The sequence below is a fragment of the Delphinus delphis genome, chromosome 4 (genome assembly GCF_949987515.2).
Source record: "Delphinus delphis chromosome 4, mDelDel1.2, whole genome shotgun sequence".
Classification (NCBI taxonomy): domain Eukaryota; kingdom Metazoa; phylum Chordata; class Mammalia; order Artiodactyla; family Delphinidae; genus Delphinus; species Delphinus delphis.
The window spans coordinates 29,159,287-29,172,635 of NC_082686.1; the positions used below are offsets into that span (position 1 = coordinate 29,159,287).

General features: G+C 34.9%; 1 protein-coding gene across 1 annotated transcript in view; it reads left to right on the plus strand.

Annotated features, from left to right (window-relative positions):
- Positions 1–7,550: 7,550 nt before the first annotated feature.
- LIPI (lipase I) overlaps positions 7,551–13,349 on the plus strand; it is a 56,927-nt gene continuing 51,128 nt past the window's right edge. Inside the window, exons 1-3 of the mRNA XM_060010118.2 lie at positions 7,551–7,877; positions 10,096–10,204; positions 12,043–12,144. Of these exons, the coding sequence (XP_059866101.2) occupies positions 7,566–7,877; positions 10,096–10,204; positions 12,043–12,144 (523 nt within the window). The 5' untranslated portion in view covers positions 7,551–7,565. The remainder of the gene's footprint in view (positions 7,878–10,095; positions 10,205–12,042; positions 12,145–13,349) is intronic.

Genomic DNA, 13,349 nt, shown 5'->3' on the forward strand with positions numbered 1-13,349 from the left:
TGCCCAGTAGTGGGATTGCTGGGTCATGTGGTAATTCTATTTTTAGTTTTTTAAGGAACCTCCATGCTGTTCTCCATAGTGGCTGTATCAATTTACATTCCCACCAACAGTGCAAGAGGGAATATGTCCTTTTTTGTTTCTGGAGTCTTTTGCTCAGGGTGATGTTTTTGAGATTCATCAAAGTTTTTGCATGTGTAATCAGCTTATTCCTTCTTATTGCTGGGTAGTATTACATCATGTAGATAACCCATAATTTGTTTATCCGGATTCCTCTTGATTGACATGTAGCTTTTTTCCAATTTGGGGTTTTTATGAAAAAAAACTGCTATGAACTTGTTATACACACTGTGGAAAATGTTTTCATTTCTTATGTGTAAACACCTAGAAGTGAATGTTTGGGGTCATGTAAGTGTATATTTAACATTAGAAAAAATCTACCAACTCTTTTCCAAAGTATTGTATCATTTTGTCATTTTCCTCAGCACTGTAGGATGCTTCAAGTTGCTCTGTATCCTTCCAAATAGTTGGTTTTGTCAGTCTTTAAATTGTAGCCATTCTAGTGATTGTGTAGCAGTACATTGTTTTGGTTTAATTTACATTTTCTTGATAACTGATCATGTTGAACATTTTTGAGCCTAGTGGCCATTAGACCATCTCTTGTGAAGTATCTTCAATTCTTTTGTCATTTTTTAAAAATCACATTTTCCTATTTTACATATTTGTGTGTGTATACACACACATACAACATAACACACATATATTCTGGATACAGGTACTTTTTCAGGTGTATATTTTGCAAGCCTGCATATTCGCATTCTTAACAGTGTCCTTTTAGGAGCAGACATCCTTCACTATGACAATTTCCAATTTATCACTTTTATGTTGCGTGCTTACTCTATCGTATCTGAAAAATCTTTGCTTACGTCAAGATTGTTAATATTTTCTCTCAGTATTTCACACACAAGGCCTGTTGCCTGCCAGAGAATGAAGCCAAATCAAAGCAAGCAGAGCTGAGAGAATGAGAAGGAGAGAGACTGGGTCTAAGTTCTCTTTTACTCTAGAACTAGTTTAGCTCCGTTGTAACTAAGTCTGACCCTTCTGGGGTCCCCACTGAATGTCCCTGATGTTCATTAAGGTTTTTCTACTCTGGCTGGTCAGAACTTCAGTGTCTTCTAGCCTGATGTGACCTTTGGAATTGTTCAGCTTACAGCTCTTTGTGGAGTTTCACCCTATGCAGGCATAGGTTTGTCTCCAGCAACAGATTCAAGAGGACTCCTCTGCAGGGTTTAGAGCTCTGCCTCTGCATGGCTCCCTCCTTTGTGGTACACTGTGATACAAATCCTAGTTGCTTCAACTTCTTCAAACTCCCGTCTTTCTCCTCAACTTGGCAAAACCGCCATGCTTTGTTGGGTTCAACCTTCCTGCACTGACGTCTGGAAACTGCCTCCAGGTAGAAAGGTATTAGGTATATGGTTTAAATCATTTGTTTACCTTTTTTTAGATATTATAGTCCTGTGGTTCTTGTTGTCCAGTGTCTAAACTTTTTTTTTTCATATATTTTATCGAGTGTTCTAGTTGTTTACAGAAGTAAAGCATGTCTGGAATAGTATCTATAATGACAGGAATTGGATTCTGTAAGATTTTTTGTTTGTTTGTTTTGTTTTAATTGTGGTAAAACATATATTAAAAATGACCATTTTCACCGTTTTTAAGTGTACAGTTCAGTGGCATTAAGTACATTCACACTGTTGTGCAACCATCCCCACCCTCCATCTCCAGAACATCTTCAGCTTCCCAAACTGAAAATCTGTACCCCTTGAACTCCCCATTTTCCACTTTTCCCCAGCCCTTGGCAACCGCTATTCTACATTATGTTTTTATAAATTTGACTTCTTTAGGTACCTCATTTCAGTGGAATCATACAGCATTTGTATTTTTGTGACTGACATTTCGCTTAATATAACATATTCAAAGTTATTCCACGTTGTAACATGTGTAAGAACTTCCTTCCTTTTAAAGGCTGAATAATATTCCATTGGGTGTATATACCAGGTGTTATTTATCCATCCATCCTTTGATGGATATTGGGGTTGCTTCTACCTTTTGGCTATTGTGAATAATGTTGCTATGAACATGCGTGTATAAAAATCTCTTTGAATCTCTGCTTTCAATTCTTTTGGATATATACCCAGAAGTGGAGTTTCTGGATTATGTAGTAATTCTATTTTTAATTGTTTGAGGCACCACCATAACATTTCCACAGCAGCTGCAACCTTTCAGCAATGCACAAGGGTTCTATTTCTCCACATTCTTGCCAAGAGTTGTTTCCTGGTTTTTTGTTTGTTTGTTTTTAATAGTAGCCATCCTAATGTGTTTGAAGTGAGTGTTATCTCTTTTCTTCATTGTTTTTAATTGATTTTTTGTTCTGACACATTTTGATCTCCATCTCATTTTCTTTTGTGTATATTCTATAGATTATTTTGTTTGTGTTTATCATGGGGATTACATATAACATCTAAAGTTATGACAATTTATCTTAAATTGATACTAACTTAACTCCAATTAGGACAATAAAGACTTCAGTAAAAACTTAACTTTCACATAAAATAGTTGTTTTGCCGAAAGCCTGCTTTCGGTTTTAAGGTTCGTTGGATTCACTGGCAAAATAACCACTCGTTTCTCACAAATAAACAGCTTTAATCAACGATTTAATGAAAGGTGATTTAACTTAATTTTTTTTTTTTTTTTTTTTGCGGTATGTGGGCCTCTCACTGTTGTGGCCTCTCCTGTTGCAGAGCACCGGCTCCAGACGCGCAGGCTCAGCAGCCATGGCTTACGGGCCCAGCCGCTCCGCGGCATGTGGGATCTTCCCGGACCAGGGCACGAACCCGTGTCCCCTGCATCGGCAGGCGGACTCTCAACCACTGCGCCACCAGGGAAGCCCTCTCTCTCATATTTGAAGAACAGTTTTGCTGGATATAGAATTCTAGGTTGAAAGTTCTCCTCTTTAACCACTCTAAATATATTATCTTACTGCTTCTGGCTTGCAAACTTTCTGCTGAGAAATCCACTGATAATCTTATTGGGGATTCCTATAAGTGTCTGATGCCTAGAACTTTATTTTTCTTTCTGTTCCTATAATCTACCTGAATTGAGTCAGTTCGATGTTCTTTAAGAGTTTTACAGTACACTAGTTTAACTTTTTTGTATCATTGGAAAAGTTTTGTTTTTATTTTCTTTACCTAATATTAATATTGCTGATGAAATTGATTATATGATGTCACAATAAAGCTAAACAAAACAAAACAAAATAAAAACCCAGATCCTCAGTGGCATTTGAGGTAATGCAGTTATTACTCACATTTATCACATTTATGGAGTCAGGTGGGAATTGGGTCGGCACTGCTTTTCTTTGTTGGGTTTGCTGGCAGGTTTGGCTGTTGACTCGCTGTCAATCAGCTGGGGAGACTAACACAACTTAGTTCTTTTACACCTGTCCTTACTTTTCTAGCAGGCCAGACCTGGGGTATTTTCACGGTGATGGCAGAAGTGTGGGAGGCCCAGCCCTAACGTGCAAGCCCAGTTCAGCGTCTGCTTGCATTACGTCTACCAACGTCCTATTTTCCAGGGCAAGCTCTACTATTTGCACCCACATCAGGAAGCGGGGCAAATCACCCCGCTTATCATGGGAATACCTCAAAGTTACAAGACAAATGGCATGGACTTAGGAAAGAGTGATGAATTGGAGCCATCACTGCAATCTAGTATATCAACCTAGTTTCCTTTTATTTTATTTGTGTAGAATATACCTACCTCTCCATTAAAATTTCCCATGTACTTCTTTAAATAATTTATAGATGTTTCTTTTTTTATGAAAGCTGATTTTATTTTGGTTTTTAATAGGAAGGCTTTATTACAGTTACATAACTTTATATATCATATATATCTTTTTCTCTTGTGTAATTTTATCATTTTGTTTTATGCTTTCTACTTTCATTTTTTATTTTCTTTGTGTCTTGTATATATACACTGTTGCTATACTTATATATTATTTAGTGTGTAGAAATTTATGTGTACTGTTTTATATAGTGTAATGGTTAACAGTTAAGTTTTCAATATGTTTTAAATCCCACACTTATCTATTTATTAAAATTTTTTTAATTGACATATTTTGAATCCCCCAGTTAAGGAATTTTTGTACCACACTTACTTTCTCTATACCCCTTTTAACCTACATTCCCATTTTATTAGCATATTGACTTATACTAAATATTCTTATTAAACATTTGAACAAGAATAACTTCTGATATTGCATATTTTTTTACTCAGTTTTATGCTGTTTACACTTATATTAGTGTCTAACTTGTTTCTGTGCTCACTTTCATTCTTTTTATACTGTGAGTTTTTATCGATCTTGTCTTCAATAAATCTATCATTTATTTAACAGTGATGTCAGGAACTGTACTTAGTCAATTATGGGTGGTATACTTTAGGAAGAATATAAAATTATTAGGCCACAAACTTTTGCACTTATAATCTTCATTTATTATACTTTTATCTGTCTGATGTGTTGTTTTGGAAGACAAATCTGACGTCACCATAACTTCATTCTTCTATTTGTACCTGGATTTTCTGCTTTGATATTTTTAGGATATTTTTTCTTTCATTGAAACCAAAACTGGGTTCTAGGAGGTCTCTTGGTGAGCCTGATGAACTGATTTTCTCTAGGTCATGCTGAGGCTTTTTCAGTTTGCACACCCTGGTATGCAATTATTTCCTTAGTTGTTTTAACCGCTACCCTCTCTCTCCCCAATTCCTCCCCCACCTGCCAGGGGAACATTGATGATTTTTAACTTGATTCATTATTTCCTATCCCATATCTGTGTTTACCTTCATAATTTAAATGTCTTTCTTCCTTCATTTTCTTACTATAAGGTGAGATTTCCAGGTTTTAGCATTTATAAAGTGAATTTTTATTCAGCAGTTGCATTTTTACTTTTCCTGAAGTGGAGTATCTTTTTATTCCATTTTGTCAATTTTTTTTTTGGCTGCACCACACGCGGGATTTTAGTTCCCTGACCAGGGATCAAACCTGTGACCTCTGCAGTGGAACACAGAGTCCTAACCACTGGACTGCCAGGGAATTTCCTCGTTATTCCATTTTAAATTTAACCTATTGTTTTTCGCCTCAGTAAATTTTCTCTTAGTGGCCTCCTGTTTTTGAGATGTGGTTTTTCTTGCATTCTAATGAGGGTGCTAAAGAGTTTTCTGCTATTACTTCTGGATCCTGGTAATAGGCCATAGACTTTTCTGTTGACTGTTTTAAGGGATTTCTTTCCCTTATTTTATCACAGAGATTCCATTGTTTATTCCTCATTACTCATTCCAGGACCAGGTAAAATCTACCTTGGCTTGGAGTGGACCAGCAGTTTGGATGTATCAGTTGCATTTAGACTTCTCAGAGTTCCAGCTGGTAGGAAGGTGGATAAGCACAATTCCCTACACAATTTGTACTGTGTAGTAAGCACTGATATTGCACTGAGGTTTATTTCTCATCTCCACTTCCTCATTCCTTTGTATTTAGAACAAATGAAGTATCAAAGTTTTTCACTTGTCCAAGTAGCTCTCAGCTGTTAATCTGAGAATTGAATGCAGGTCTTGCTTCTTCTTCACTGTCTTCGTCCTTTATTTTCTTCTAAATGATTGTGACAATGTCACATATATAATTTCCAAACTAGATTGATGGCAACTAGTGCATATTATTATGGATTTACCAAATATATCTACATATAAAATATATATGTGTAGTTTTAAATATATGTTTATATATGTTAAAATAAACATTTAAATGTATATATGTAGTGGCTTAAGCACATCATTATTTCTGGGCATTTAAATCACTTCTATTTCTCCAGTATTAAAATAATGTATATTCATTTTTTACATGTGTTCAGACTATTTTCTTGGGATAAATTCTTAGAAGTGTAATTACTGGCATAAACATTACTAATATTTTTGTGCATTTTTGATATATATTGACAAATTGTTTTCCCAAATCTTCTTACCAAGTTAAATTTCCAGAAGCAGTACGAGCATATGTTCTCATTAAAATTTTTTTTGAGATTATATGCTTATTTTGGAAAAAAAAATACAATTCTTAAAAACTATGAAAAGAAAATAAAAAGCAGCCATGTTTCACTGCCTAGTAATGACTATTGCTGTTGGTTTGGCTTAGTTATTTCATTTTCTGCTCTACTTTCTAGGATGGATGGATGGATAGATACGTAGGTATGTAGGTAGATAGACAAATAGGATGCACACATTGATGAAATTCTGTATGACGATAATTAAGGCGTTTTAAATTTTTGTGTGATTATGCATAACCCTCTGATTAATGTCTTTATATTTTTTAGAAGTTTTTTTTTGTATTGGAGGATAGTTGATTTAATGTCTTTATATTTAATACAAATTATTTATTTCATTAATGTAAATCCTAGGAAGAAAATCAGGAAGAGTAAATATTTTTAAGATTATGTCTGTGTAGTATACACTTAGACACATATAAAATTTCAAAAGGATGTGTCAACTTATGCTCTCAGCATCCATGTATATAAATATTTGTTACAAATTTACCCTTGTAAGTATTATGTATTTAAAGGATTTTTTCATTTTGTTTAATTTGATAGGAAGAAAATGATATATTTTTTGGTTTTGATTTGTGTTTATTTGATTACTAGGCAGGTAAAATATATTTTTTCTAATGGTTATTATCCATACCTAAATATTCTTCTGTAAATTTATTTTTTAATTTTGGGCTGCAATGGGTCTTCATTGCTGTGCATGGGCTTTCTCTAGTTGCAGCAAGCAGGGGCTACTCTACGTTGCGGTGCGTGCCTTTCTCATTGCAGTGCCTTCTCTTGCTGTGGAGCACGGGCTCTACACACGTGAGCTTCAGTAGTTGTGGCTCGAGGGCTCTAGAGCGCAGGCTCAGTAATTGTGGTGCATGGGCTTAGCTGTTCCCTGGCATGTGGGATCTTCCGAGACCAGGGCTCGAACCCATGTCCCCTGCATTGGCGGGTGGATTCTTAACCACTGCGCCACCAGGGAAGTCCCTGTAAAATTTATGTTAAAGTTCATAGTCAATTTATGGACTTTTATTGGTGTGTATAACAATTTCCTTATTAATGTTAACGATTTTAATCACACGGTTGCTATTTTGTACAGATAAAAATTAATTCTTAATTTTTAGCCAACCACATTTATTTCTATATTTCGTTGTAAATTTTGAGTACATCTAGTTCAAAAAGTCTATTTAAGTAATCAGCGAATTACTTAAAACATTGTAGTTGCTCAGAAAATTATGTTAAAAGGCTAATAAAGTGAAAACCTCCCCACCCTCCAAGTTCAATTTTTTTCTTTGCAACAGCAACAGGAATCGAATCAAATACTATCCCAATACTCAGCTTGACTGACTTCTTTTTTTTATTTCAGAGAGTAAAGGACCATGCCTTACATTCTCTCACCTAAGTTTAAAGGATTCCTTCAGAGATCTGTTTAATCCCAAAATGGAGATATTTTTGATATTGTATACAAGGAACAACCCGAGCTGTGCTGAGTCACTGTTTGAGCAGGATAACTCACTTAATGTTAATTTCAACACAAGAAAGAAAACAGTCTGGCTTATTCATGGATACAGACCAACGGGCTCCACTCCACCATGGCTTCAGAACTTTGTGAGAATTTTGTTGGACCAAGACGATATAAATATAATTGTAGTAGACTGGAACCGAGGTGCTACAACTTTTCTTTACAGTAGAGCGGTTAAAAATACCAGAAAAGTTGCTGTGAGTCTGAGTAGGTACATTCAGAATCTTTTGGTAAGTCTGGAATTTTATGTGTTATATATGTTATACAATATACAGTATGTTATGTAATACTGCAAAGTGGTAATAAAATACCATTTTCCTGTAGCATTTAGAATTACTGCATTGATGCTAATGTATGCAGCCATCTTTTCTTTGTGTAAGGATAATTCTATACCTAGACGTGACCTTAGTTTTTAAAAATTATCTTAAAGACTCAATTATTGTGTTTTATCTTAAAATCTTTTAAGATTTTTGTTTTTTTAACTCTACCTATACTTCAGGATAATGTAGTGATTCTATGTACACAGAGGGGATAAACTATACAATCATTAGATTTTTTTAGATATATTTTCTAAGGTACGTCTAAAATGTTTCAAATTAATCAAGTGTGCGTTGGTAAAAGTGAGGGGAAAACAGCTTGAAAAGTAGCATACTTTTGCCAACCGTGGAGGCAGGTCTCAGTTCCATTTACGTTTATCCAGCATTTAGGTCCAGGGTTGGGATGAGTCAAATAAATTCAGGCCAGTTCTAGATCATCTATAGTTTGACTGATCTTTGACTGCTAAGTCAATACATATGAAGATCCATGTCTGTTCTGGAGGGAGGTGGTAGTGATGGCACTCGAGAGAAGGAAGGGTGATATATGATTTGGGGACATTCTTGAGCTTGAAATCGCCTTTGAGTTGTGTTGTGCTAACTTCCAAGCCTCTGCTGAAATCGAGCAAGCGTCAAAGATCCAAGAAGCAGTTGCACACAGTGGTTAGGAGTCAGACTGGAGGGGTTCAAAGACCACCAAATCCATATCATCTGTGTGAGTTGGAGCAATTGCTTAACTATTCTGCCTCATTTCCTTGTCTATACATTTGGGATATCAAAACTTTCTAACAATATTTTATTTAGTATTAAATGAAATTAATTCTTAACCAGCACTTGGCATATAATAACCATTGAATAAAATCAGCTATCATTGTTATTTTTACATCCTCAAATTTGGACAAAACCAAACTATGCCTCTGGAGACAGAAGAAGTAATTGATTCACCTGTTCTTACTGATAGTCTATAAATTGCATAATTGATTTTTCCTTTTAGCGGTGGTCTTTGCTCTAATTCATAAATATGTACCTCAAAGTGTGGAACATGTGAATGTTAAGTAGAGAAATTTAGGAAAATTGTAGTATTAGATTTCTAACAGTGCTTTTGCTTGCAAAGTCTCCGTATTAAGGAGAAGGGATGAAAAGTTCAGTAGCACTGAAGTTGAGAGTGATACTCCCTGGAGGTTCCAGGCATTGGTCTGAGAAATTTGTTGAAGAAAATTATCATTCTGTGCCTGGAAAACCTGAATCTAGTTTCTCATTAGAGTAAATTTTCCACATCTTTCTGTAAGCCATTGGATGTGTCACTGTGTAGAATGGACCATGACCTGCTTCCTGAGAGTGTGGTAGAAGAAATTCTTCCTCATTTAAGTTCCTAATGCCCCCCTCCCCCTCCCCTGGGCTGAGACTCTAGAAGGTGTTCAAAACTTGGGCTTGGAAGATCAGACTCCATTACTCTCCAGATTGTGCTGGGGGAAATCACTTAAAATCTCTGAGTCTCATTTTATCATCTCCAAAGTAAGGATAATTTTTCACACGGTTCAGTCTTCCTAAAGTTTTTGACACAATCTACAGATAAAAAAGGGAGGTAGATTAGTTTATATTTTGGAGTTGAACAGACCGGGATTTCAAGTCTTTTTCCCTTATAGTAATAAGTATATGAGACTTTGGGCAACTCATTATCAAACGGTATTTATTCAGCATTTAATAGATGCTGGGGAAAGTTTTAGGCAATAGGATAAAAATATGTAACTCATAGGACTATTGTGAATATTACATATGAGATTTAAAAAACACATACCAAGGTAGCTAGCACAAAGTTAGTTTTGTTATTATTATTACAAAATGCTTTATTAATTAAATGTATTATTTTGCATATGCTATTCTAGATAAAAATGACAACGTTTTCTAAATTTTTAAATAAAAATTTAATGGTATTAAAACTGTACAGAAAAATCAGATATTTTATGGAAAAAGTTGAACAAAGATATAGTTATTTGAAATTATAAAATCCCATTCCCTGTCTCCCAGAAATGGATTAAACCAGAAAAAATAATGAATTTTAGAATATTGATGCAACAGGCATAATTTGTGATTTTCTGAAATGAAAATTGTAACATTGTATTTTGAATTGCAGGGGCATGGAGCATCTCTTGATAATTTTCATTTCATAGGTGTGAGCTTAGGGGCTCATATTAGTGGATTTGTTGGAAAGATATTTCATGGTCAAGTTGGAAGAATAACAGGTAAAATATTTTTGACAAAATTAATATTTAATATACTTTTAGCATCAGAAGTTATTACTTTATTTAACATTTAACAGGGGCAATATTTAAGGAAAGGAAATGATGCACAAACTTTTTTTTTCTATATCATATTCAGATGCTGGTCTTTGTTTGGTTAGACTCTTAAGTCTTACTTATTTCTTCACCGAACTTAAATTACCCATATAGAAATGAGAGGAAAATGATTAATTTCTGCAGTCCCATATGAATTTTAAGGACACATTATTGTATCAATCCTAAGGAAAGTTTGGCCCATTAAATGTAAAACTTTTTTCATGTATTAACTAAGAAGATAACCTATTACCATGTACTTAAATTTTAGAAACTTTAATGTATTTTAATTCTTTTAACAATTTTACTTGAACACTAGAAGGGAGGATCAGGAGTTGATATCCATGCCTGAGGGATTCCGGACCCCAGTTCTCCTTGTATTTCCTTAACAAGGTTACTGCATCCACAAAGCTTAGTAACCAAATAATGCTGACATGGATGTTCAGGCTTCCCTTTAGGAATGGTGGTGATTTAAAAACTATCCTTCCCCAGTTAATTTAGCTTTTTAGAATTATTGAGATCTATTCCCAAAGATGATTTGTAATAATTTCAAATGTTAATACTAGAGTCTTAAGTTAACAAAGAGGGAGGGTAGAGGTGAATAACTTGTTTAGATATTTAGGATCTTTACAAACCTTAAGTATACCTTACTTACTTTGATCAGTTTTAACTTGATTCTCATTATATGGATGTGAAAGTTGAGGTTAACTGAATGAATGCAGGAGCGTCAAAAAGTTAGTAACAGCTAAGCCAGGATTTATACAAAGGCCTCTAGCATCCAAAGTCCATTCTCTTTCAACCACCATACTAGCTCAATCTGCTGGTAATCCTACTTTATTTTAAGGTGTGTTGATTCACATATTAGTCTAGTTTGAATGGTTCCACATGGCAAGCAATCATCAGGGTTTAAAAAGCCAGCAAATGCAGTGATTCTACATCAGAACAATTTATAGGAAGAGAGAAGTTTCTGTCTCATTCAGTCATGTGGGCCAAATAAACTAGGGCTAACAGAAGGTACTGAGATAAAGCAATATTATATTTTACTTCTTAAGATGATTGTTGCCCTATTGCATAGATGTTCTCAAGGCATTGCATTTCATGTCCTCCCCACCTTTTTTGACACACTGCAGTAGGTCATGAGCTTCAAATTTTTATTGAGAATTTCAAGTATACCAGAAATAATATCTATATTTTATGAAACTTTTAATATATTTTTCTTATGTGTATGCGGGAGACTTTTGTGAGAAATGAATGATAAGCTAATAATAAATATGTTTTATTCCAAGCTCAAATTGCACTTAACATTTTAGACCTATAGAGAGATCCAGGATGAGCTGGTGCCGAATGAGGCTCAAGACAGGACCAGGATAGTATTTATTATTTCCCCTCCTCAGCAGTAGTAGTAGTTACTTTCTATTACATAGAGATTTACTATCAGTGTATTCCTAATTACTTCTTAAGTAAAAATGCTAAAAAAAACCCACAATATTTTGTCTAGGCATCTGTAGCGTGGCTTAACACTACATCACTGATGAACTCTGAAGACTGGAAACAAGATTATTCAAATAAAGAAGATACTTGCTATTCGTCTAATTTCATTTATTGTTAGATTTGTTTTTGGACAGGTTTAAGCTAAAACTGTATAGGCTCATTATGTTTATAATGTAATAATAATGCAAGCATATGACCTACTGAACTCTGTATTATGACTTGATTAATAGATTAATAGCTTCTTTCTTGAATTTCAGGTCTTGACCCTGCTGGACCGCAATTCTCTGGAAAACCATCAAATGGCAAATTAGATTACACTGATGCACATATTGTGGATGTCATACACACTGATACCAATGGTAACAACGTAGGATTTATTGCTTCATTATTTGAAAATAGAAAAGGAGATGTAGACACTGGGGAACAGGAAAACTTAATAAGAGAGAGTAGTGGATGAAGTGATAAGACTGTAATTATATAGTGATTATATTTCCCACAAGTAACATTTCTTGGAGTTAGTGAAAACCTGTGGTGTCCAATGGAACTCTTTGCCTTCAGCTTTCCTCCTTCAGGTTTCAAGAAATGTCATGTCATCCTAAAAAAACTGAAATTTGATAAAAAAATATACTTCATCCTTTTCATGTTATTAACATTTTATTGATTTGATTACAACAACATGCTTAATGTTCCTGATGCATTTAGATTACCATTCTCGCTTATCATTTTATCACTTTGTTGTATGTCAACTCAAACTCAGCACAGATCTTCAGGCACAGAAAGAGTACTTTTCCCTAAAGATTTTTAATTATTTTCCTCAAAATGTCTAACCGACTATTGATCGTTTTAACCAGAGTGCGTTGGACAGACACTTTCAGGTAATATTTTAGATGGCCCAGATCCCCTTCCTGAGTTGAAACTGATGGTACTAATATTTATTGAGTACTTCCTATATACGAGGCACTTCAAGTTCTTTATGTGAATTAATTATGGAATTCTCCTAAGTCCCCATGAGTAAGTAAACATTATCATCCCCCTTTTACAAATGGAGAAGAGGCTCAGGTCAAGGTGACAAGGCCAATAGGAGGCAGAGTCAGAATTTGAAATAGAATCTTCTGATTCCAAAATCTGCACTTCACCAGTATGCTGCTCAAATTAACTGGAAATTTACATGTGTTTGGTTGGGGTGCATGGGGAGGATATAGTGCTAAGGCAGAGACAGGAGGAAGTGACCCAAAGACTGCTCCCAACTCCCTGTTTCCTCAGGTTTATTTTCTCTTTGGTCCAGGTAATTTATTTTCCCCCATATTATTCTGAATTTACCCTGTGGTGATCCATACCAATGATTCTGTGAGATATATAAATACCATTAATGCCATAGATGACAATTTTTCAAATTCTGTGTCTATATGCCCATGGGCTGAGCCTATAATCAGAACAATTATGCTCTTTATTTGGAATCTAAGTTCATCTACATCATACAGAGAGTCAGTGCCTAAAGTCTCATAGTTCTGATACCCTCAACCTTTCACGTTTTCTTTCTCTAGCCCTGTATATCAGCTTAACA